The sequence below is a fragment of the Polyodon spathula genome, chromosome 13 (genome assembly GCF_017654505.1).
Source record: "Polyodon spathula isolate WHYD16114869_AA chromosome 13, ASM1765450v1, whole genome shotgun sequence".
Classification (NCBI taxonomy): Eukaryota; Metazoa; Chordata; class Actinopteri; order Acipenseriformes; family Polyodontidae; genus Polyodon; species Polyodon spathula.
This window is the reverse complement of record NC_054546.1, coordinates 33799058-33823377: the sequence shown is the minus strand read 5'-3', so window position 1 is coordinate 33823377 and position 24320 is coordinate 33799058. Positions and strand designations below refer to the sequence as shown.

Below are 24320 nucleotides of genomic sequence, written 5' to 3'. Positions count from 1 at the left end.
CTCCTTCCATCCCAATAAGCAAGGAGGTCTGTCCGAGCAGAGCATCTCCAATCCCACACCTCTAAATCACCTCTCCATTTGCCTTCTAAAGTGTTCTAAAATATCAATTACAACCATAACTGCTTTGGAAAAGCGTGTGTAGCATCTCGTACTGTATTACCCTTTTGAATTAGCCCTTTAACTGGAGTGTACTAAATGATTCTCCTTTGTCCTGCTACTGGGAAGATATGTAATATTCCACATTGCCATCTCCATGATGAAGCCAGTCTGTAAAGTGCAATGTCATCTTGTTTCAGTATCAAACGGGCTGCTGCTGGTTCCATCAGCTTTAAATCCTAGTCTGCAACCAAACATTACACAGAAGTTAGAGGTCATCTATATGTATCACCTTCTTGTAGAAAGGCTATTTTTAAATTCATTATCCAACCTCAGATAACTCCCTGATGTTATAAAATATTCACAGCCTTCATGATCTGCCAATTTTTATTTCTGCAGTCCGATATTTAAAACCTGCCTCTCATGTCCATCTCACTGGGCCCTAATTAGGTAACTAATGCCAGGCTGGTTTCAACAGTTATATTCATGTAAATTTTTTATTATAAATCACTTTGAAAGTCAATCAAATGTGTTGTCTTCTGCATGTACTGACCAATATAATGTGATTGCCCCTTTTCGACGCAGGGATAATATTCAAATGTAATATTTACATTTTAACAAGCTATATATTTTCTGCTTCTGCTGAAAAATATTTGCTACGGTATGTTAGTAGTCATAGTTGACCATGTTTCTCGTGTATGGCATAAGCGTTTCCTCTCATTTGCACTTTGATGGACTGAACTGCTTTATTGACAGCAAGTATTCAGAAGAAGACACATTTTCACCATAAGACACAAGATCAGCTGTACATATTTCCTTATAAAAGAGGCTCTGTTCAGTGTTATGATGTGGAATATCGTGAATCTACACAGCTCAAATGTCCCAATAATAGAAAGTTATTAATATAGGAGAATTTCCGTCTTTTTGGAAAATAGCGTTTCTCCCCAGATGTTTATGAAGGTTAACTGCAGAAGAGTGGCTGTGGCTATTTTTTATGCTTTGCTGCTGCATACCTCTTATTTCGGCTTTAATGCAGGATTTGTTAAGGGTCTGGCTGCTGTTTGCATTGTAATCTTTAGGGTTTCACCTCTTGGTCCCCAGCTCACTGCACTCAGAACCTTGTCGAGATGCTCAGGGGATGCTGCATATCTCTGAGTGACAGCATCCCTCTCGGTCTTTGAAGTGCATCAGTTGACAGCAGTGTATTAGCACTTCTGTTCCTCCCTCCCGCAGCCTCCTATGGCTCTCTGGGGCTTTGCCGTGAAAGGAGCCATTTCTACTTCAAACTCTGCATGAGCTTTCCTAGCTCACTGTGGCACATTAGAGCTCAAACTGTTCTCATTAGCGTCAGGCTGGAGCTCATGCAGCCCTCCTGCTGTGGCAGCGCTGCCCTCTAGTGGGGTGTAAGGAATTATAAAAGGGTCATTCTACTCAAGTGGTGGGCGAGATGGAGGGAGGAAAGCATTTCTTGGCCTTTGCAAGCTAGTTCATCTTACCACATACTGCTCGCCCAGCTGCAGGAGTGGATATGCTTCTTCAACAACAAATACCTATTTTTTTATATATATATATATATATATATATATATATATATATATATATATATATATATATATATATATATATATATATATATATATATATATGGACAGATAGTCTCAGGCATTGTGCCAGCCAGCGTATTGAGAGTTTCCCTTGGCTATATCCTGCTGTGTGTGAGACCACCAAACTCATTGCTTGCTTATGTTTTAAACATGTGTTTTGAAATCTTTTTTCGGTCTCTTTTAAACTATTTCAGTCATTTTAGGACTTGTTCCTATAGGTTTTTGACATGAATGCATGACTTGTTTTTCCATGTGAATCTGTTTCAGTTTGCGGTGGTTCATGTAGTAATCACCCTTCAAGGCTGTAGAGAACAGAGAGAGGCTGTTTTTAACAAAAGGATGTTGTTGTCTTGGAGATGAGAAGAAATTTTGTGTCCGTTTAAATTAGGATTAGAAATAGCCTTCCCAAGTAGCACACTGCCTGAGGGACATTTCTGTACTATAAATAATGGAATATAGAGTCGTAAATAATAAAGGGGTCAATAGATCACCCCTGGGAGATTAATATACAATAGAGTTAAAGATCAAAAGTTGTTTACATCATTTAGGTCATTAAATAACTTCTGACTTGACATTAACTTCCATTTGCTATGCAGGAAGCGCATGTGCAGTTTGTGTTTCTGGAAAGTACTGTACTTCGAAACAGTCTTGTGTGGACTTCAGTTCGTGCTCTCAATCTGATCTTGTAGATCTGGTCAGTATACTGCCAACTCTGGGATTTTCAAGGGGCTGTCCTTCTGTCCTATGTGGTTTCTTGAATGAAAGTGGCAGGATGCTGTGTCCTAAAGGGTTTGACGTGGTTCTGTTTGTTGTGTTGCAGTCTGATCTCACGCATGCTTCAGCGGGACCCCCTGAAGCGGGCATCGCTGGAGGAGATAGAGAGTCACCCGTGGCTCAGTGGGGTGGATCCTTTGCCCGCCAGCCGCACCACCGTTCCTCTCACCTCCTACAAGAGCATCTCCGAGGAGGAGCACGAGATCATCATCCAGGCCATGACCTGCGGCCACATCGCTGACCGGGACACCATCCAGGAGTGAGATGCTCTTTCATTCTGATCCTTAGCCCTTCATTAGCGAAAGGGTTCCGGGCCATTGAAGGGTGAAGAACTGAAACTCTCTGCCTCTGTAAACATAGCCAGTACAGCACAGAGGAGGTTACGGTCTAACAGGTTGGGGCTTGTCAGAAACAAAGACTGAGTGAAGACTGTCTATCCAGAATTAGCATTCACCCAGTCTTTCACTTCTGACACTCCTTATAGTGCGTTAGAAGCAGAAAAAAACGTTTGACATTGATGATCATCATACAAGCAGATAACAATTCGAATGCAATTTGATCACAGTTAATATCTCATTTTCCAGTGCAAACTCATTATTCAAGAAATAAGAGTAACACAAAAATTGAACTTCACAGTTGTTAAATTGCTTTTTTATAGTAACGTTTGCAAGGAACATTTTATACTTGAACCAATGATGTGATGTGTAAACTGAAACCAATATATGGTATTGGTCTTTTGTTAACACATGTCTCCCTTCCTCAGAGCTCTGGAGGCTGATCGGTATAACCACATAACTGCCACATACTTTCTTCTGGCTGAGAGGATCCTTCGGGAAAAGCAAGATCGACCGGGACAGACCCCGCATGCAGAGTGCAACTGGGCAGAACCAGGTCAAAACAGGTAGGGACCAGATCAGATACTGAGTGTAGAAGCTTTTACTTTCATCTCATACACGTTACAGTATGGATTGGTATATGGAGGCATCTGTTCAACTGTATGTAGTTTAACAAGTTCATACAATGGATATGTCATGGTGATGGCACTTATGTTTAATTACAGACGTGGACATTTCTGAACAACCCCATGGTGTTCGTAACTGTACTTTTGTTATCTTTTTAGAATTTTTGATTGCAAGGATCTGAAAGGAAAAGTTTAATCTGGATGTCTTCTAGCTCTAACCCATCTGTCCTTAATAAGAAAACCTCAGAAAAAGGACTTTAAAAGTTAAAGTGAAGGCATTTTTTGGAACCACTTGGTAACAAAGCTTTTCACATAAAAAATACACACCGATTTCTTACTGGCATTAAATAATTTTTTACTATTCCTGTTTTAGACGACCTCTCTCTGAACCTCTGGATTTGGGAAGACCCCGGGAGCTGACTGGTGGAGTGTTGGTGTTGTCGTCTCCGGACATCCCGCACTCGGCTGTTGGACCCTACAAGGACTTCACTGAGCAAACTGAAACTGACAGCAGGAAGTCCTTGACCATCCCCATCAACAGGGAAGAGGACAACCCTCTCAGTGGGCATGGAGTCGGGCAGCAACTGTTCTTAAGGTCAAGCGGGTCAGGGGAGCTGCCTTCTGGAAGAAACATCTGTGCCCTGCAGCAGATCTGTGAGGAAGAGGAGGAGGAGGAAGAGGAGGAGGAAGCAACATCAATTGCATTGCCAGATTTGAACTGCAAGGCCCGTAATCAGAATTTGGGTTGTGCTGCCATGAACAACCAAGACCAAACAGAAGGAGCAAAACACTTAGTTTGTGGAGAATTAAGATTCTGTCTTCATTCTAAAGAATGCCATAAAAATACAAGATCTGTGGAAGGACTAGGAGATATTTTTGAGGAGCAAGCTGATATGGAAGGAAGCCAGGGTCTAGAGGGCAAGGGAGTTCTTAAAGGTCATAAAAGCCTGGAAGAACTGGAGCAAGACAGACATCTTCCGGATGTAGAAAGCAACAAAGCACTAAGACACCATAACATTCTTGAAGGCAAAGAAAGTTTAGAATTTCAGAAACTTAAAGGTTGCACAGATCTGGAAGTTAATGGGAATCTTGGAAGCAAGCCATGCCTTCATGATTACACATGTCTAGAGGGGCAGACAGTTATTGAAGGACACAAGCATGTGGAAGATAAAAGCCTGGAAAAGCAGAATGTTCAAGAACAACATTTTCCAGAAAGTCCTACAGAACTAGATGACCATGAAAGTACTGGGAAACAACCAGAAGTCAAGAATGGTTTAGAAAGCCAGATCATGTCAGCAGAACGCAAGAAAGTGTTAGAAGACCCTATTAGACAATGTAAGGAAGTTGAAAAAGTTCAAGGTTTAGAGGAAATCAGAGTGCAGGAAGAACAAAATTTAGAGAGACAAGATGTTTTAGACAATCACAGAATTCCAAAGGGACACTATATCGTTAATGAGGAAGAGCATTTAAAATATACCACAGTTCAGAGTCGGATCTCACAGAATCCAGGGAACCAAAATCATCCAAGCACAGAATGCAACAGTCTTGACAAAAACAGCTGCAGTGATTCTCAGACAGTTATCAAAGTACAGAATGAGAAAATGCTATCTAATTGCATTAGGAGTAGGACACAGTGCTGCCAAGGAAAGCCCAAGGAGGCAAGCCCAGATAGTGGAGAAGAACCCATGAAGGAGCACAACAACAACACACCCAAGGTGGAACAGAAAACCACAGCACCATCTGGATCACCGAAGACCTTCAAGAACCATTGTGTTGACACAGGTCCAGCTGCCCTTGAACTCCAAATAAGTTCACTTACCAAAGACAACATCTCTATTCGGCCCCTGGACAGGGAGCGATGGGGTCCCCAGGACAGGGAAGGTGGTGCGAGTTCTTGTTTCAAGAGCCCCAGGAGGGTCGCTGGGGGTAAAGAGTCCACTTTTTCCAGCCAGGGGGGCGTATGCCTAGCAACCAGCTACGAAATGGGTCCAGAGCCCATGATCAGGATTGATCCGGCCAAAAACAAGAATGTGAATCTAAGGGACCGGCTTCTACAGTTCCCTTTGTGTGAGAAAGCCCTTTCATTTAAAATCAAGCCCAGTTCAAAGGAAAGTCTGATGCCGTTTGGACAGTTTAATTGCTGCCATGTACTATAGACAGGGTTAGAGTGATTCTGTAACTGGCAGCTTGAGATGGCCAAGGATTGAGCAGGACCTCCAGATTTTATTTTATTGTATACAATAGACTGAATAAAAAGGAGAAATCTCCATGTGAGAGTATTTAGAATTGTGTTTTATTTTATTGTACACCAGAGGCTGAAGTAACTTCTGTCAGTTGTTTTCCCGGACTGACTAGGATGTACTGATCTTATTATAGAAACTGGACTGACTTAACTGATATGCAGCTGTTTCTGATTACTGTATTTTAATCCATACTGTGATATATTAGTTTTCAAATAAGGATAACTACTTGTTAATGCAACTATTTCAATCAGTAGGGCTCATTTTATTTACAGAAAACCCTGCTTTAGCTTTCGTGACATCAGCTGGCTGAATGATATGTACTGATGTGAAACTAACCTGTGAGTTTAACACTGCATGCTAGGAATGCTTGACTGATCTGCCTTGCTTGAGGGTATTCTTCATCAGAGCCCTAGTCCTGCCTGAAGTTAGTTTCCAGGTCTGGCTTTAAGGGATCTCTTCTTCAATCACGAGGAAGAAGAGCAGAAGCTGAGATGACCCACACCAGTGTTCTGGAAGCCAGCAGCACTGGCGGTCAGTAATGACATGTGGAAGCTGGTGGCTGCTCCAGCCCTACACTTTTAAGCAAGTTTCAATGCAGTTGAGATCAGAAAGGGAGAAACTGGGGCTAAAAACATCCATAAACCGTTAATAGCTTGTTTCCATTTTGGCACTGATTCTGATAGATGCATGATCTAATCTTGATAGACCTTGACAGCCGTTTTGAAGGTTGATTTGAGATATGTACATTTCTTACCTTGTCTGAGGAACGCCACACAACGTGAACTCCCGGTCTCCATGTTGCGTGGATCAGGAGAAAGAACCACATCTCTTCATTGGTGCCAAAGATGTGCTCCTCCTCCATAAAATCCACCCATACCTAAATCAGGTTGTCCAGATTTCTCCTGCATTTGCTTGCGTAAGGACTAACATGCGTTTCACTTTATTATTTTTGTTCGGGAGAAAAAAAAAATCCTATAGGATTAGGATAGTTTTTTCTCTTCATTTTTCTGCTTCTATGCCTTCCATCTGTTTTAAGTGTGGCTCCCCACTTTCTCCATCTTCTAACGCAAATATGTTTAATGTGTGTAGACATGTCAGTCACTCCAGCTCACAAGGAAGTTAAAGATCGTTCTCTACCAAAAAAGGCAGGCAGCCCTAGAGAACAACGAGGTTCAGGCTTTTCTCCTTCAAGGAAAAGGAGCAGGGAGGGAGACTTGCTGGCGAAATCAACGCCTGCCACTACGGAGGCTCCAGCATCCACAGCTCAACCATCCCTTCCGCAGCTACCAATGCCTAAAGATCTCTTTCTCAGTGGCTAAAGGATATGAGCAGTTAAAACAGACTCAAACTTTACAGCCTGTAGCTCACACAGCACGTTCAGGTACTGCTGCACCCAGAAGTACACAGGAGCAATACTTTCCAGGTGCCCCCACCCTAGGAGATGACGACGACATCATTGACTCTGCCCTCGAGGAGGACGTTTTTGAATACACAGATACTCTGCACTCTAGCCATGAACATCTGGAACTGGTGCAGAACACAGGACATCTCTATAAAAGCAACTTCTTTACCAGGACTCATCAACAGCGTTGCAGACCTACTCAGCAGCGTAATGGTACCCCACGAATGGCGGATTCGGCCAGACATTCTAGAGTGGATATTCAGCAAACTAGGTCGCCCAAAAATAGACCTATTTGCAACAGCAGAAAATACCCAGCTGCCACTCTTTTGCTCCCGTGTTCACCAGGATGCAGCAATAGCAACAGACTGTCTGTCCATTTCATGGTCAAACGACCTGATGTATGCATACCTGCCCTTACCTCTAATCCCAGAGGTACTCAGGAAGGTAAGAGTCAGGGCCAGTCTCATATTAGTAGTCCCCTACTGGCCGGTGGCAACTTGTGACATGAAGTATCTGACGTGGAAAACGGCATTTTTGATGGCAATGACATCTGCAAGAAGGTTAAGCGAGCTCTAAGCACTGGTTATTGATGCGTTGTATTTTCAGCCCTTTTTTAAGGACAGGATTGTGTGCAGGACAAAACCTCACAAATCAAAAGAAGCTAGCTCTAATAGATGTCAGAGGAGCCTTAACCTTCTACATCCACAGGACTATCGGTAGCAGACCATCAGGACAACTTTTTATCTCTTTCAAGTCACCAGACAACGGGAAACCTGTCGCTAAACAGATGGTTTCTTGCTGGATAACATCATGCATTGCGTTCTGTTACAGTCTTGACAGCAAAACGGTTCCAAAACCCATCAAAGCCCACTCAGTAAGGGGATTGGCTACTACTAAATTAAAATCTGTTTCGATTCAGGACATCTGCAAGGCTGCTACTTGGGCATCTTTCAATACTTTTATCAAACACTATTACTGCAATGTATCATGCTCTCAACCTAGCTTTGCTCATTCGGTTTTATTTGTGGTTTCCTCTACCAGAATCTAACCTACCATCCTTTAGTCTATATACTTTGGTATAGTTCACGTTGTGTGGTGTTCATCAGACAAGGTAAGAAGATGAAGATTACCTGTTTTCTTTATTGGATGATGAACTCCACACACCCATATCCCACCCTCCTGTCCCCCTTCTCTTTCTTGTTGTTTGGTTTGGGTTTTTTTTGGGGTGAAATTTAGACAACCTCACTTGGGTATGGTGGGGGGGTTATGGAGGAGGAGGAGCACATATTTGGCGTGAATGAGCATGATCTCTGGGAAAGATCTGGTTCTTTCTCCTGACCCAAGCAACATGGAGAACGGGAGTTCACCATCCAATGAAGAAATCCTATTACAGGTAATCTTCATCTTCTGTGGGTTGATTGATAAAATCTGTGCTGCTTGAGGGTGGCAGTAAGCATCCTCTTAAAGACCGGAAGTGGTTTTACCCATTAGTTCTGCAGGTTTTCAGCTGGCCAATGCTTCACTGTAAATGCTTCAGTCCACTAGCTACTGAGTTAAATTACTGTAGCTGCTGTTAACCTGCTTTGGTGTTCCAGTTCCTAAGAATTGCTGGTCTTAAAGTTAGCAACTTGAATTTCAAGCTGTTTCCATCTTGGGATAAAACTTTAGGTCAAGCTTAAAAAAGAAAAAAAAAAAAAAAAAAACAGCCCTATTCACAAAGCTTTATGTTGTGAGTTTAATTTTGCAAAGGTTGTTTTTAAGAAGTGTCTAATTTTCTTTTAAAGTAAAGCTTTCTGAAGATGACCCCATGTTCATGTTTACACCTGCATCTAAAAGATTATCATAAGATGTAAACTGCCTACAATTCCAGCTGCATATTTTCCAAATAGGTCCCAATAGGACATATTCACAAAACTGTATTGTACTTTATTTAAAGGGTGTTTATAATAAGGGCTGTTTTAATTCAATCAGTAAGTTTTGCTGTTGGTAAGGCCTGGGTAAAACACAGTCTCAAATACCTTATTTTAAAGCCCATTTATTTGCCATAACATGTTAGTTGACAGGTAATAGGACCACCTAGTTGCAAATGTGACATTGGGTACTATTACTGTACGTGTAACACAAAGAATTAATCTTTAGGACCTGTTTTAAAAGTTTAGGACAAGTGCAAAATGCATTTTTTGAAATTGTGAAGTAATACACTTCTTTTATAAATTTAAATTGTAATTTCAAATTGTAAACGACTTTTAACCTCTAAGTAAATTATTAGCTAGTTCATCTTTAAAGCTTTGAAATAGGGCCTTTTGTAATCTTCACCTATTGGTGAGATTGGTGCTGAGTATGCAAGTTATCTGCTATATGCTGTAGAGTTACACAGTGGGGCTCATGTAAGGTGTATAGCCCCAGAGATTAACCTAAGGGTCTGCATTTCAAATTCTGGTGTTCACTGCTTTCAACAAAACACAATCGGCTAGATTCTCAAAGTTCTTTACTCCAAATTGTCACAAGCTGTTGTTTTCCAGAAAGGAGAAAAACATCTAATAAAAGTAACCTAAACAGAAATAAACTACCCCAACTTGAGGGGGTTGTTAACAGTCTCAGGTTGTTTTTGTATTTGTTTTACAGTTGTAAATTTGTTTTTTATTTTTCTCTTTTTAGAAAAAATGCGCTAATAACAATTTGGAGTAAATAGCTTTGAGCGTCTAGCCCAAGATGTAGGACTATGTCAAGTATATTGACACAAAAAATTATTTGATACATTTTTGGTTTAGCCGAGAAGTGAAACTTTCTGTAACTTGGCAAGCTTTAAAAGAGACTCTGGGTATCGCATCCTCCATCTTGCTTGCTGCACTACTATAGCCTGGCTTTAAGTGCTGTTTTAGGCTCTGCTTTGACGTATATGTGACGGTAGATTGGGAAGCCTAACTAAAATCTTGATCTTTTTGAGATTCATTTATTTTTATTTATGAAAGAATATTTAACCAGAAAAACCTTAGTCAGATGAGTGGCTTGTTTTAATATGTGTCCACAAAGATGCACTTACCCTGAAGCAGACAATTCAAATACATGCCTTCATCCCTAGGGTGGCTCACTGTGTAGTTTCTCCAATATCACACACAAGAACAACATATTTTACCAGTGAGATTATATAGATATATCTCCGACCCATAGACCCATATATGATCCTGAAATACATATCAAAGCGTTTTGTTCTTTCTCTTTCACGAACATCAGGCGTGAGGTTATCTCTTGGATTCTTATCCTCTGTAGTGGCTCTTGCTTCTTTACCGCCTCTTATCGACAAACTCATTCCACTGGGAAGATACTGGCTTTTTAAAGCTGGTTGCAAGTTTTCCAATATTACAAATGTGTTTTGAAATCATTCCGGTTTGATTTGTTTCAGTTTTCTATATTTTGTATTTTCCTTTGTTTCACATGCAATGTAAAGCACGTTAGTGATAGTGCTCGATTTTATACAGCTGTCCAGTTGTTGATCAAGCTGCTTATCAGGGGTGTGCACATACCGAGATATTTTCTAGTATTTCCCTTTAACATATTTTTTAAATATTAAATCGGAAGTGAAATCAGAATGATTTTATATCAAATGGATAAGAAAAATAGTCGCAGATAAAATATAAGTGGCTTTCTTTGGTTCTTTATCAAGTCACACTGTCAGAATGTTATTGATTGGTACTCTGTAATTGTGTAAGCGAGACTTTTGTGTAATTAACAAATTTCAAAGAGGGTTTTATTCAATTTTAATAATTACCTAACAACTTAAAACAGGTTAAAGGAAACTACTTATGTCTTTTGGACCTGCTAGATCAAAAATGGGTTTACATAGACCACTGTTTTATACTAGGTGTAGAATTGAGTTTTCAAATAGTTGGGGTTCATTTGAATCCTGGAACCTTAAAGCTTAATGAGGTTAATACAATTACAAATTTTATTTTGTTAAAGTAAGGCAGTAGAAACCTTAGAAAACAAAATAACTAAGAATATCATGAATGACAAGAAACAATTGAAAACAACTGCATCTCTGTCAGCAACTACAGTATACACTTCCATTCCTTCACACTGGATTATGTTTTGTGCTATTTGGGCCCTTGGTCTGAATAAATAAGAAAGTACTTGATATAAATGTGGGTTTTGTTGTAACTGGCACTTTTTCACCCTTTGGTATTGTAACCCCTGCTTATTATCATATGCAACCCTTCTCTACCCCACCCAAAATAAAATGTGCTTGCTGACTGCGAAAGAAACTAATACTGCTTAAACTGTTTTGTTTATTTATTCCATTGCCGTATAGTGTATCCAGAGTATAAAACTGTACAATTCTGTAAAAAATAAATTTGTAAATAAAAATATTTCATTTTTACACCAGTCCAGCTAACAAGCATTTTTTTCGTTTTGTTTTGTTTTTTTTACATAACATTGGGAACAAAGTTCAGGCTTCATGGGAGTTTGGTAGCAGATTTGTGAGTAGCTGAAGCCCACCAGAACTCTTAAAAATATATATATAATATAAAACAGTTGATAATACAAGTTAATAAATTGCTTAGTCTTTGTTATTGAAAAGCACAGTACCTTGTCGGTATCCAGTACTTGGTCCTAACACTATCAGGAATACCTTTCAGTATCAGGCTGATGTGTGCCCCTTTTCAAAGGACTACTGATACAACATACAGAGGCACAGTTAACCCAATCTGCTATGGACATCCCATGGAATATCCTTCCTTGTGTCTGTCAGGGTATGTAACATTGACCCAGGAATGGTGGTACTGTACCTGCAGACACTGACTAATTACATTTTCCAGCACATCCCTGGTACTCAGTTGTATTGAGTTCTGGGGACTGTGCCAACAACTGGAATTGCTGGAAGATTGGCTACAGTTCTTCATATAAATGAAAATTAACACCACACTCCAAATGTCCCAGACCATGTTAACAAGAGCATACAGAAATTATTATCCACAGCTCAGAGGATTTCATGTTGCTGACTCAAAATAATTTCACGTTATTGGATAAAAATAAAAATAAAAATCTAATTAGGTGTGTGTCTAAGTGCCTGTGTTTATATGGAGGACTATTTTAGTGACTAGATGAAGAAAGGGAGGCTAGGATATGCTCTTGCAGAAATTGTACTACCAACTGTTTTATAGCAGATATATTAATACATAAAATGTGTAACATAACAAATACTTTTCATAAAATTACATCTTTTTCACTTGCCATCAATGCATTCCAAAGAATACAGACCACTTCGCTGTTTTCTAAACATCATGTATGTGTACAAAGTACCTGTCCTAAGATGCATCATGGCTTTTTCTTTTATGGAAAAAATGGTCATGTTCATGTTCTTCAGAATTATCAAATACAATTTATACACAGTAAACTACCAATACGATATCAGTAATAAAAATGTCAGCTCTTGTGAAGCAACCCTCTGTACAGGAGACTTAAATACAGTGAATAAAACAAATTCTGTGGTTAGAATGTGGCTACAGGAGTTATTATACCTGCTGTATGTATCGTCAGTAACACAATGCTATATTTTTTTAAAAAATCATAAAAGCTGTCATGGGAGTCATTCGTTCTCTCGGAGGGAATATAGACACTGCAGTTGAATGCACATCAAACCCTGGAAGTGACAGATCTCAGCTTCCATTGACAGAGAAGATCTGTTATTAGGCAGTGTTTGGTTTTAGATTGATTTTAGAACAGATCACTTCAGGGATGGTCTTGATTGTAAAGTTCTTGTTCCAGGATAGCATACAGGGTTTTCAGACTAGGAATTGAGAACAGTCTTTTGCCACGGACTTCCCATTAAATAGCAAGCCGAGTGGCAGTCCTCCCATTGTGTGAATTGGCTCTAGTGTCATTTCATATTAATCCAAGATTGAATCTCCTTATTTAAGTGTACCCATGGCTTTAGGCAACTGAAATTAAAATAAATACATGGTGAGGCTTACAAAGTGTAACACAAACACAGGCAGTTCACAGATATTTTAACTGGCTCTGGGGGTTGTAATATATATGAAGGACTAAGAGGTGGTACTTTGTGTATTTACCTGTTTTGAGAGCTTGGCACCTCCGAAATTCAAGCTGAGCAACTTTTATCCTCACCCACTTGGGTAGGTCTGGAATCACAAACGCTATAACAGCCTTCAGAATGATGAGTACATGCTGCAACACAGAGGAAAACCATGAGGGGGGAACTAGCTGGGAGAACATGGAAAAAATAGATCAAAATAATCTATTTTAATAGCTTAAGTATGGAGGTACCTCGATGTCATACAGGTTTATTTCTGCTGTCTAACTATAATTTAGAGTCACAACAAACTAACTGCCAGTCAGAGTTTGCCTAACTGCTAGTAAATTCCCATTGTGAAGCTCAGACACACATAGTGTTCATGTTTTTAGTCTCCACAAGCAAAAACTTAGGGCGACCTATACTGGGAAATCCAACAAGCTATTTCATTATGACTCGGGTTTAGCAGAATTAATTTAGTGCATTTTTTTTTTTAACATAATTAGACAGCTTGAGTACACGATTCAACAACCACCTTTAGCACTGGGCGCTAGCCTGCATTGAGTGTTCCTACCTCCAAAACAATGGTACAGAGTAGGGCATTTCGAAAGCTAACCCCATTCTCTTGGCAGTAACCTGTGACCTGTGGAGAGATGAGGATGAGCCAGCAGTTGGAGATCACTGACACAAACCCCAGGGCTTCAAACGCTGTCTAAGGAGAGAGGGACGGATGGTTCATTATATACAATACAGATAGAATCGTTTCAACATAGTTATTGATAGTGGGTTATCATCCTCACATTTCAAGAATGTCTGATGGGTGCAACCCAGGGCATAGCAAAATCAGAGGGAAGACACAAAGTCAGAATTTCCAGTATGAGCGTAAACATGATTTTGAAAGTTTATTTTAGTATTACTTTATATACTGCCAGTTCATAGTTGGGGATAAATGTGATTCTTTGATATCATGCATCTTAACTCTTCCAATACCAGTATATTTGTAAAAATACAAATAGCTCTCTCACTCCACTGTAAACAGCAGACTGGTAAACTAATCTAATACATGAACTGTATATACAAACTCCAATGTATAACTGAATTTGATCGTACAGAAATCCTGTGATTGCCTTGTGCTGTACCTTCTGTGACTACTATCCAGCTTGCTGCACTTGCTTCTTTCTTACTCTACCTGCCAGATCCCGATGTTGGCAGCAGGAGCCACAAAGGGCTTTCTGAAGAGCTTGCAGAGTTTTAGAGCGTCAGTGCGGATCTCAGTCACGTTGTTGAGAAAGAGCAGGGCTGCTGTGAGCGGGTACACGCAGGAGAAGAGACTGAGGTAGCCAAACTGCACAAAAAGCTCTATGTACTCGGCAAATAACCCCTAAAAATAAAGCAAAACTTTGATTTTACAAGTGGCGAGCCATACCAACTGAAACAAACAGCAGTGAGGAGAATGGGGAAGTATAATGATCAGTGGTTTAACTGGCAGATATAGCTTGAATGTATAATTTGTGCCCTGCTAAATCTGAATCATGACATAGGACCCTATTAAAGGTTGAATCTTTCTCATGAATTGAACTTTATTATAAATATATATGATATATATATATAATATATATATATATATAGATTATATTAAAGTTTGTATTTTTTTCTAAAGGATGAATATGCATACATATGTAAATTATATTTTTATTTAAACTGATCTTGTGAAAACTGTTCTATCCAAAATCAACCTGAGACCTATTCCCCAGCAAGACTGAGTTGAACCAGAGGGTTAGTCTGAAAAGTCAGATCAGTCTGGAATCAGTTTGAACACAGTTTTAATAACTCACAAGTAAAGCCTTTGTGAATAGGATCCATACTGTTAAACATTAACATATATTAGATGTATTTCAGCGCTATATTCTTGATTCAAAGTAATTCCTTTACATGTGTTGAACTATTCAGTACAATGCAGACTCACAGGGTATTCCGGCTGGCAGCCCTGGGCTCGGAGCTTGTCAATGTGCGGGTCAGCTTCTCTCTGTTTCGTCCCCTTGCTCGGGAAAAATCTCTCCAGCAGGTACGGCACCAGCGCCTCTGTAACCTGGTTTATTATCTGACTGACAATCAACAGGGACGCCAGCCTCTTCAGGAGGGAGAGAAACACAGGCATTTATTAATACGTTAGAAAACAGTCACCACAGGGTCGTCTCCACGGTGAGCGTTCTACACAATCGCAGTCAGCTGCCAAATACCATTGACTTTCATAGCTTGTTGGCTACATTAAACATATTTTAAAATAGCAACCCAAAATGCTAGTGCTTTGCCTCACACTGTACCCTTGTGTGGGTCCTTATTTGACATACTTAGTGTTACAGAACCCCCTAAATTTCTATGAAATACATTACTGTACTTTTGCTGTGATCAGTGGAACATTCAGCAGGATTAAAAAAAAAAAAAAAAAAAAAAAACCTCTTATAAACATCCAGATCACAACCCTCCTGCAACAATGCTTCGTTTTAACCAAAGCACCAGAATTGTTGCAGGAGGGATTATGAACTGGATGCACTGCGATGTTCAGCAGAAAAAATCTTGAACGTTTCCCTGTAAAGGTTGAAAAAGTAATTCCCTAGTTTATTTACTTATGATGTGTGAATCAAAAAAACTCTATAAAAACTATAGGGAATAAGTTGATATAGCTTGGGACATGGAACAGCAAAGGGTAAAGTACTGTGTTTCTTGCAAACACTGCAGGGAGTTCTGTAACACTTGTAAAGATACACACACACAAAATGACAGGCACATCTCTTTATAACAATGTGATGATAATATTAAGAACCGTCCCTCTTGGGTCTGTTAAGATGGAAGCAAAGTCAACTCCTTAATGTATACACATTATAGATATCTTCAGGAAAGTTCATTTTAAAACAGAAAAGAACAGAAGATAGAAAAAAAAATGCAGAAGTAGCACATATCACAATATATTTACCAAAACATATTAGAATGTATATTTAAAAAAAAAAAAAAATGCATTTCCATTTTATAAAGTTTTTTTTAAATACCCTTACCTTTCTGAGCAGCTCCAGGTCTTGCTTGTAAAAGGCGATATAAAACAAGACAGCAAAACAGTTGATGAATCTAAACTGCAATGACAAGGAGAGCACATAGTGAATAATTTCCAGGCCTCACCAGGTGAAGATTAACAGTGACGGTGACGAGGGACAAAAAACTCACACCTACCATCAAAACCTTCAGAGTATAGTGTTTCTGGAAGTCTGACTCCACTCTGTGATTCTCTGGGAAAAGAAAGAGAAATTAATTAGACAACAAAGATGAGAAACCCTATCATTAGCAATGTGCACAGGGTGTATAGCCAACATGGGCCGCTAGGACTGGTGCGTAAGCAGTTGAAATTGTCACCTTGACAGCATGTCAGTGTGTATTATATATTACAAGGGTTTCCAAATTGTTTTGGTTCCTATCCTTGGATTAGAAGTCTTTCCAAAGTCTTCAAATATTTAAAAAAGACTTCTAGTCGAAGTGTTTGTCATTGAATTTATTACAATTCTTGTAGTTTTTTGTACATGTTGGCTGCATGTTTTGTTTATTACAGGTCTATGTGTAACGCAGTATGTGATAAACTCAAGCATCTGCTGTAAACATCTTAGCATGACAGCCGCTCATTGGACACTGTGCTGTTCTTTACATGTATCGATATCCATAAGGAACGTGGGCTTTATGTTCTGCTTTCTCTTATTAAGCTGTATTGGAAATGCCCCTTTATTTAACTAGTCTAGTTTAATGGACCTTTATATTTGAGAATAAAGAACATTTAAGAGTAAAGGGATTATATGACACTGTGTGTACATAGCAGTGTTTTTCTTACCTTCCTGTTTTACTCCTAACAATGAACAAACATTTGACTAAGAGCCATTGTATTATTTCAGTAGGGGTAGGCAGCTTACCCCACTCTGTCAGCTTGTGTGCCACTGTCTTGTAAACATTATTCATGAAGTCCACGTACAGTATGTGCAGCACTGAGGGAAGGTACAGCAGGGGCATAGCCAGCCACGAGGGCTCCCGGCTGTAATAATCCTTCACACACCACTCTAAGTAGAAGTAGGCCACCATCCCCATCACTGAGAGCCACAGAAAGGCACACACCACAGGGGCGGACACAAACCAGATCCTCTTCTTCCGCTCAGCACTAGGGAAGTAAGGCTCCCAGCGTCTCGTTACTGGGTTGTGTCCCATAGTGCCCCGGTAGCTGGGTCGTGGCTCTTCGAAGGTGCTGTTAAGCAGCAGGGTACCCCAACCGTAAGCCAGCTCTGCACTCCGTCTCTTCCACAGCTCCAGGACCACTGTGGACCAAACCACATTGAAAACGGCCAACAGGACATGGCCATTCACGGAGTGCCAGGGCAGGAAGTATAGTACAGCACCCAGAACAGCAGGGAGCAGCAGCGAGAGAGTGTAGAAGCCCAGAAAACTGAAATAAAAAGCCACAGTCCCACCGAAATAGGAGTGGATGTAATCTGTGTGGGGAAAGAAAAAGAATGTAATTAACCAAGAAGGAAACTGAAGGAAAAAAATGATTGAATCTGAAATAAACATGAAGTATATTTGATGTTATGCTACAGACATTTTTACTGAGACAGATTAGCACTATGATTGCATTGTGCTGAGCTGTAGCGAGGTCTGTTACACGCTAAACAGTTTGCAGTTGCAGATAAAAAACAGGTACAATGTTGTTAAACTGTCATTTTAATATTGTGAATATTGTAAACTGTATTTTAACCTTCTTGAATGTATATATTATGAAATACTTTATTTTTAACCTCAGAGAGCTTATTTGTCATTTGGTGTTCATCGCTACTGTCTTATATACTGTATCCACATGTTTCTTCACTCAGACTACTTGCTCACTAAATATTTTGGCATCTCTGAATAGATACTATTTTATGTCATTCATCAATTTTTCATCTACAATGTTTGTGAATAGTTGGAATCGTGCGAATGAAATACTGTTCTCTTCCCACTAGTGCTACATTTTACTGTGATGTTCATTTTGTTAGTTTTCTTGTATCCATCCTTTTTCCTTCAATAAACACATTCCTAACCGCAGGGTCGAGTAATGTATCTGCTTGACAGAACCATCAAGGGACCATTTTCCATTGGCCAACAGATGGTATAAAGAAATTAAATCTAAATGTGAAAAATAATGGAAAATAGCTGGGTTGTTGCAAGTCCCACTTGATTTGCTGCTAATGCAAACTTTTAAATAATTTGGTAGCTGCGCTTTTTATGTATTTTTTCAGAATAATTACAAACCTCAGTACACATTACGGGGACCCAGACAATTGCTGAGAGACAGTACACTAATAGGAAAGCGCAATTAAGGGAAGAAACCTGGGCAATTACCACCTCCAGCCTACAGGGTGAATTAGTGCTTTACAGGTAGTCTTTATCCTTACCCAATGGCTGCACCCCAGAATTAAACTGGGAGTACCACTGTTTTGAGAAGGCACTCAGTTTCTCTTTGTCATGCAGTGGGTACATCGTCTTCACTATTCCGATCTTCTCCAGCTTCTGAACTAAAGCAACAAGAAGGGGCAAATCACATGAAACTGCCAGGAATTTATTTATTTATTTATTTATTTATTTTACACTTGTTCCTCTCTCCTTTATTATTGTAAACTACCATACTTAATTATATTTTTCTTGTATTAAAGTAATTAACAAAATAGATCCATAAATGTATCTGCCATTCACATCCATTTAATATAGGTTGAAATGTGCAGTTTTGAAAAAAGCACACATTACAGCAAAACGTGTACTTTTCAGAGCATGTACTAACTACACTAGGTTTAAAAAAAATCTGTTTCCAAGCCATGTTTTCAGACTGTCTTGTACTTCCTGGGTCAGGTCACCAGGAAAGTGAAATTGCTGGCTTCTTTCCTGTTAATAACCAATCGGCTGCTTCCCCTATTGACTGACATGCTTCCAGCCAGTAACAAGCTTTTACCCAGAATACAATGCTGAGGTGACATGGCCCAGGAAATGTAAGTGCAAACAAATAACCGAAAAATAAAGCAGAAACTGTGCTACATATAACATGCGTCTCTTTCGAAACTGTGCATGTGTGACCTATGGAGCTAATGGAAGTTCAAAATATTTATGGAATTGTTTTGTTAGTTGTAATAATTTTAAACAGTTCTGAGAGTAGAAAATTTTTCTTACTTACATATCGGCTCTCCAGGGTACAGACTCCCTTTGTCTTTGGAACAGCCAGGGATCGACTCATTAGTGCCGGCTTTTAAATCATCCAGCTGTTTTTTAGCAATGTACTGCTGTTCTGCCAGAGTCAGGAGCTCTTCAATATGGTCTAAAATGAATAACAGAAAACAAATTACAATTACAACATTTTGAGAAAGGTAGACTTGGTCGATAAAAACTGATTAACCAATACGCTTAGCTCAGCTAACCGAACCTCGCCCCTAGAATTACTACAGCATGCCTCAAATATAAAAAATACTTCTTGTTTCACAGATCTTGAGTTTTATACACTGGGTATGTTCTGGTACCTGCGTTTTTGAAGCTGGCTCTGTCCGGGTACGAGAAGGCCAGCATGGTCCCGTCATGGTAGGTTTTAGAAAGCCCCAGGGCCTCAGCATTCCTCAGGAGTGTGCACGAAGGAGCAGCCACCAGGATCATGTCACCATCGTCATCCTCACCGGGGTGAGCCAGTAGCTGAGCTCCTACGGGGAACATGACACTTCAAAACAAAATAACAACTGTTGTCAGCAAAACTAAAAAGGAAAGAAATAGGAGACAGTAAAACTCCTTCGGTTCATCCATCACCAGTGAACTTTTCAGATAAAACCCATTCAATTAACTTCCTGAAAGTTATGCCATGTTTCATGGTCTTTAATCTGAGAGGATACAACAGTAAAACTGTATTCTTAATTTAAATCAACTACTCAATTTGTATTTAACCTGGGAACATGTTCAGTGAAGTTGAATTGCAGTTAACTATGTTTAATATACAGTTTTTTATTAATGTGGGTTTAGGCTGTTTAGAAGGGGCAGACAAGACAGGACAGAGGAAGATGTGGCGCTGTATAGTAGAGATTAGGAGGGTAAAAAACCATTGGACATAGACTGCCAAATGTGGATATCAATGGCAGCACTACTTTATGCATCAACAATAGCGATGGGTGCAAGGATGGAGACACCATGATCTTCCCAGGTATCAACTGGTACAACCCCCCCCCCATAATGTGGAGTGACAGAACTTGAAATGGTAGAAATGGCATATGACTCCTTCTTAACACAACTTGTAAATCCAACTACCAGGGAGAGCACTTGCCTCGACCAAGTATCCTCAAATAACTAAGACAGGGTGAACAAAACAGAAATAGTGAAACCACTCGGAACAAACGACAGCGGTTGAAAGATGTAATTGAAAAAGATCCATACCTGTGAGAGCAAAGCCCTCTTACCTTGTTTATTAGCTGGAGCCTCTACTTTCGATATGATCCACTGTTTGGTCTCCAGCTGGACGTCTTTGTTCAGTTCAATCACCAGCAGTGGCCGAACAGTGTCAGTGAAGCAGCACTTGCAGGTCACTTTGGTCCAGGAACCGGTAGCTATGTTGACGACCCCCCTAGAGACCCTCTGGAACAGCATCTTGGCAAATAAACACCTAAACCAGCATTTAAAACTTTAAACACACAAAGACATACTTAAAAGCATTTCTAAATCAGAGCTGCAAACATCAAGTCAACTGTTTTGCCAGTACTAGCTTGACAGACACTGCCCCAAACCTAGTCTCATGTAAGTAAATGCATTGATTTGAATTTGTCCTGACTATCCCAGATCAGTGGGTGGAAGCAAGAACTCATGGAAAATGAATTTACACTATAAGTAAGGGAAGCATTTAGTTTCACTACAATTCGATGTAGCTAAAAATGCTAGTACACATGCTTATATTTTACTTTTTCAAAAACCCTGTAGAATGATGGTTAAATTCTAGTTCTGAGTTCTGAAAATCAATTAATATTAAAATCGGTTTTTGGGCATGTTGAAAGGCATTATTTGTTTGGGCATGCTTTTACACACTTCATTTTTCTGAATTTCTAGCAATACCTTTGATCGCCACATAGACAGGGCAATATGATGAATTTGACCACCCGTTCTAGTTCTTTATCATATTTTGTTTTAACTGCAAGTTTTAAAACAAAATTCATAGATTTAGAAATTTAACCATCACTGTGTAACTTTTTGATGTGAAAGGCTTTTAAAAAATTACCAAAACATTAAAACGGGGAATGTGCTCTCTTTCTACTTTGCCACTTTCGTGTAAAACACTAAATTCCCTTTCTTTCTATAAATCCCAGTAAACTGGACCGAACAGCGAGTGCTTAGCATCCTGCCTGCATGTTCGTTTATAGAATGAGACGCGGCTGAAGGAATTTGCAGCTCTTGTTTTGATAGTCATTACCAAATAAGGCTTGTGACATTAAAATGGCATCTAACAAAGCCACTCTTGCAAACAGCACTCAGCTATCGCCAGAGAAAGGACTTAAATAAACAAGAAATGAGTGCACTACATTTATAACGGACTCCAACGGACAATGGAAATCAGTACTTTATAAACAAGTACGCAGTAAACACTATTCGACATGATCTATGTAACTGCGATATAAACAATGCAAGAAATCTTAACTGCCAAAGAACGACAGCTTATTATTTACACAAAACACGTCCCTCAGGGTCGTACAAAATAAGCAGTGCCCTTTTATGACTACATTTTCGTTTAAACTGAACAACGGCTGTGCCAACAAAAACAGAAGAAAAAAAGTAAACAGCTGTTTTTTCCTGTCTGACGTCACCAATGCCGCCGTGTATCTTATTTGTGCAAAATACCTACCTGTGCAACAGGAAAACTGTTTGTAAACAGTACTGTATATATTAAACATTACGTGTTAATCGCAAAACATCGAGTCAGTTTTACACGATAAACTGTAAAACACGAGTCAGCTTTAACCAGATTCTCCATTAAATGTTTTAAGCCAGCTGTTTGGAAGGGGTGTGCCTCCTTACGTGTCTCCTTATGTTGTATGATGTTTAAATAATTCTGAGTGGTTCTGTTGCTCTAATGTAGAGTTGTTACTATTATCACTGTTCTCAATATATTTGAACTCAGTGGGGCCCAGAAACCAGAATCATGTGATTTGCTGGTGGTAGGTACTGAGTGATAGATCGAAATTTTTGCACATGGCTGACAGCTTCACCACGGACCAATGCACGAAGACATCACAAGCACATAAAAATAAATAAGTAAATACAAAATAAAACTGTAGCTACTGTCTGCTTGTGCTCCTTTTGTGAAGATGACATTTTTTTTTTTTTAAAAGAAACAGTATGGGTACACCACACACTAAAACAGTGAATGTTTATATGTGATCTGGTTTAACATACACCTTATATATATATATATATATATATATATATATATATATATATATATATATATATATATAACACACATTTTTCTGTAAATATTGAGATCATGGGTTTAATATACTTTTATTGATTTCCAGTTTTAATAAAATCTTCTCAGTTACTGTGTGAATGTGATTATTATTATTGGTCAACATTATTGAAACAAAGAAAAGCGATATTTTCAGAAACACGAAACCAGTGTGTGGGCTCCCGGTTGGTTTGATAAAAGTAAGGTGAAATAAACAGCGCTAGACGTATCATCAATTTCCAAATGTTCTGCTATTTCTTGCCATATGGCGTCTTTCTTTTTATTGTCTTTATAACCACTGACACTGGTATCACAAAGAACATTATATTTTTTTTACTTTAATTATACATTCTCATCTAATGTCCCCTTTTCACATTTGTGTGCATATAAAATGTAAATACTGTAAGTGTTCGGAGGCGAGCAGAATACAGAGAAAATGCAAGATTAGAAGATTCACCAAACAATTAATTATAAACAAAGTGTGTATTGTAAATTACAGAAGCTCCGGTTCTGGATCGAGTGTATACCGTAGATACTTGGTCTTGGCTCAGTTACACCACCGCAGACAACTGGGAGCAAGTTCCACTAAGGCCGGGGAGGAGTCCTGGGACTTATGAGACTGCCACATTCTAGGCATCCCATTCCTGCCCTGAAATGCTGTTCACAGCATAAGATAGACCGTCAAAAACAATCTTTAAGAATCTATTTTGCAGAGAGAAAGAGGAAATGAAAAGATTAATAGAGGAAGTGTTACCTGTAAAGAGCAGAGTGTTCTCGTTTCAGTGGTGGGCGGGCTGGCGCTCTGCTTTGCCCATTCTCTGACTTAGACTACATGCCCGGGCACCTGAGTGGAGCTGAACCGTGGAGAGTGCTGTTTGTTTTCCTTCTCTTCCGGTAACCACCCCAAAAACATTGGCCTGTTAATCACAGGGTCCTAAAGCCTCCCTGTTATTATTAACATCCCAAACTATAACTCGCCTTGAAAAAAATAGCCCCCTGAAAGGTGGTACAAAGTTCTTGTTTAGGTTTCTTTTTGATGTTATTGTTCTTAAAAGATAATGTCTGTAAAAATGTGTATGAAAAAAATATTTTAACCAACAAATGCCGTGTTTGTTACAGAAATAGACATTTTAGAGTTGTTTAAGCATGGATATATTTTATAATATAATAACCCACCACTCGTATGTGCAATGTAATGCTAATATAGCCCCATAACCCTGCTGAATTATATGGCAGTCAGTGGCCAAATTGAGCTCAATAAGCTAATAACACTTGTGACCTGAGCTGTATTTGAACCCAGAACTCCAGTCATGTAAACTATTGAATTAGCAGAGATGCCTAACCTCCACAATTTCACCTCATTATTATTTTTCTGATGGCTATTTAAAAAAAAAAAAAAAAAAAAAAAAAATTAAAAAAAATTAGAATAAAAAAATGAATAATCACACACAAGCACAACAAACCTGCATTCACACGTAGGTTGTACTATCTTATGATGGAGTGACGACACAATCTTCATAAAAAAAAATTCTAAATATACAAATATTTATTTACAATTGCAGTTCAACTTTTACATAGAAATTTTATGTTCCAAAAAAAATTTAAAAATATATTTTGTAGTAAACAGATTATCAGAAAGTGATGTGAAGCTGTAAGAAAGAAAGAAATTATATATATATATATATATAT

General features: G+C 39.1%; 2 protein-coding genes across 4 annotated transcripts; one reads left to right on the top strand and one right to left on the bottom strand.

The window, feature by feature from the left end:
* Window positions 1-2422: 2422 nt before the first annotated feature.
* LOC121325507 lies at window positions 2423-11458 on the top strand. Its single transcript, XM_041268037.1, has 3 exons — window positions 2423-2733; window positions 3238-3375; window positions 3809-11458. The coding sequence occupies exons 1-3, from the start codon at window positions 2459-2461 to the stop codon at window positions 5589-5591; spliced, it is 2196 nt and encodes a 731-aa protein (XP_041123971.1). The 5' UTR covers window positions 2423-2458; the 3' UTR covers window positions 5592-11458.
* Window positions 11459-12440: 982 nt separating this feature from the next.
* Window positions 12441-23942, bottom strand: ano10b (anoctamin 10b). Of its 3 annotated transcripts, XM_041268039.1 has the most exons (14): window positions 23386-23938; window positions 23159-23288; window positions 20599-20801; window positions 19681-19854; window positions 19341-19481; window positions 18571-18690; window positions 17062-17631; window positions 16337-16392; window positions 16165-16239; window positions 15078-15242; window positions 14301-14492; window positions 13686-13823; window positions 13152-13266; window positions 12441-13019 (listed from the first exon to the last, which is right to left on the bottom strand). In XM_041268039.1, exons 3-14 carry the CDS (start codon window positions 20783-20785, stop codon window positions 13012-13014), a joined length of 1941 nt encoding a protein of 646 aa, XP_041123973.1. In that variant the 5' UTR covers window positions 20786-20801; window positions 23159-23288; window positions 23386-23938; the 3' UTR covers window positions 12441-13011. The 3 variants fall into 3 exon arrangements, with proteins under 3 accessions (XP_041123973.1, XP_041123972.1, XP_041123974.1); XM_041268038.1 differs by lacking the exon at window positions 23159-23288; XM_041268040.1 differs by lacking the exons at window positions 12441-13019; window positions 13152-13266; window positions 23159-23288 and having other exon boundaries at window positions 13736-13823; window positions 14251-14492; window positions 23386-23942.
* Window positions 23943-24320: the final 378 nt, after the last annotated feature.

What these genes read in the sequence shown, in the direction of transcription:
- LOC121325507 (XM_041268037.1), top strand. Translation starts at nt 2,459, where the DNA reads ATGAAAGTGGCAGGATGCTGTGTCCTAAAGGGTTTGACGTGGTTCTGT. An exon ending in GACCGGGACACCATCCAGGA is followed by an intron (nt 2,734 to 3,237) that starts GTGAGATGCTCT and finishes TCCCTTCCTCAG; the next exon opens with AGCTCTGGAGGCTGATCGGT. An exon ending in GCAGAACCAGGTCAAAACAG is followed by an intron (nt 3,376 to 3,808) that starts GTAGGGACCAGA and finishes TTCCTGTTTTAG; the next exon opens with ACGACCTCTCTCTGAACCTC.
- ano10b (XM_041268039.1), bottom strand. Translation starts at nt 20,785, where the DNA reads ATGCTGTTCCAGAGGGTCTCTAGGGGGGTCGTCAACATAGCTACCGGT. An exon ending in ACACAAGCTGACAGAGTGGG is followed by an intron (nt 16,393 to 17,061) that starts GTAAGCTGCCTA and finishes TTCTTTTCCCAG; the next exon opens with AGAATCACAGAGTGGAGTCA. An exon ending in ACCTGGAGCTGCTCAGAAAG is followed by an intron (nt 15,243 to 16,164) that starts GTAAGGGTATTT and finishes TCCCTCCTGAAG; the next exon opens with AGGCTGGCGTCCCTGTTGAT.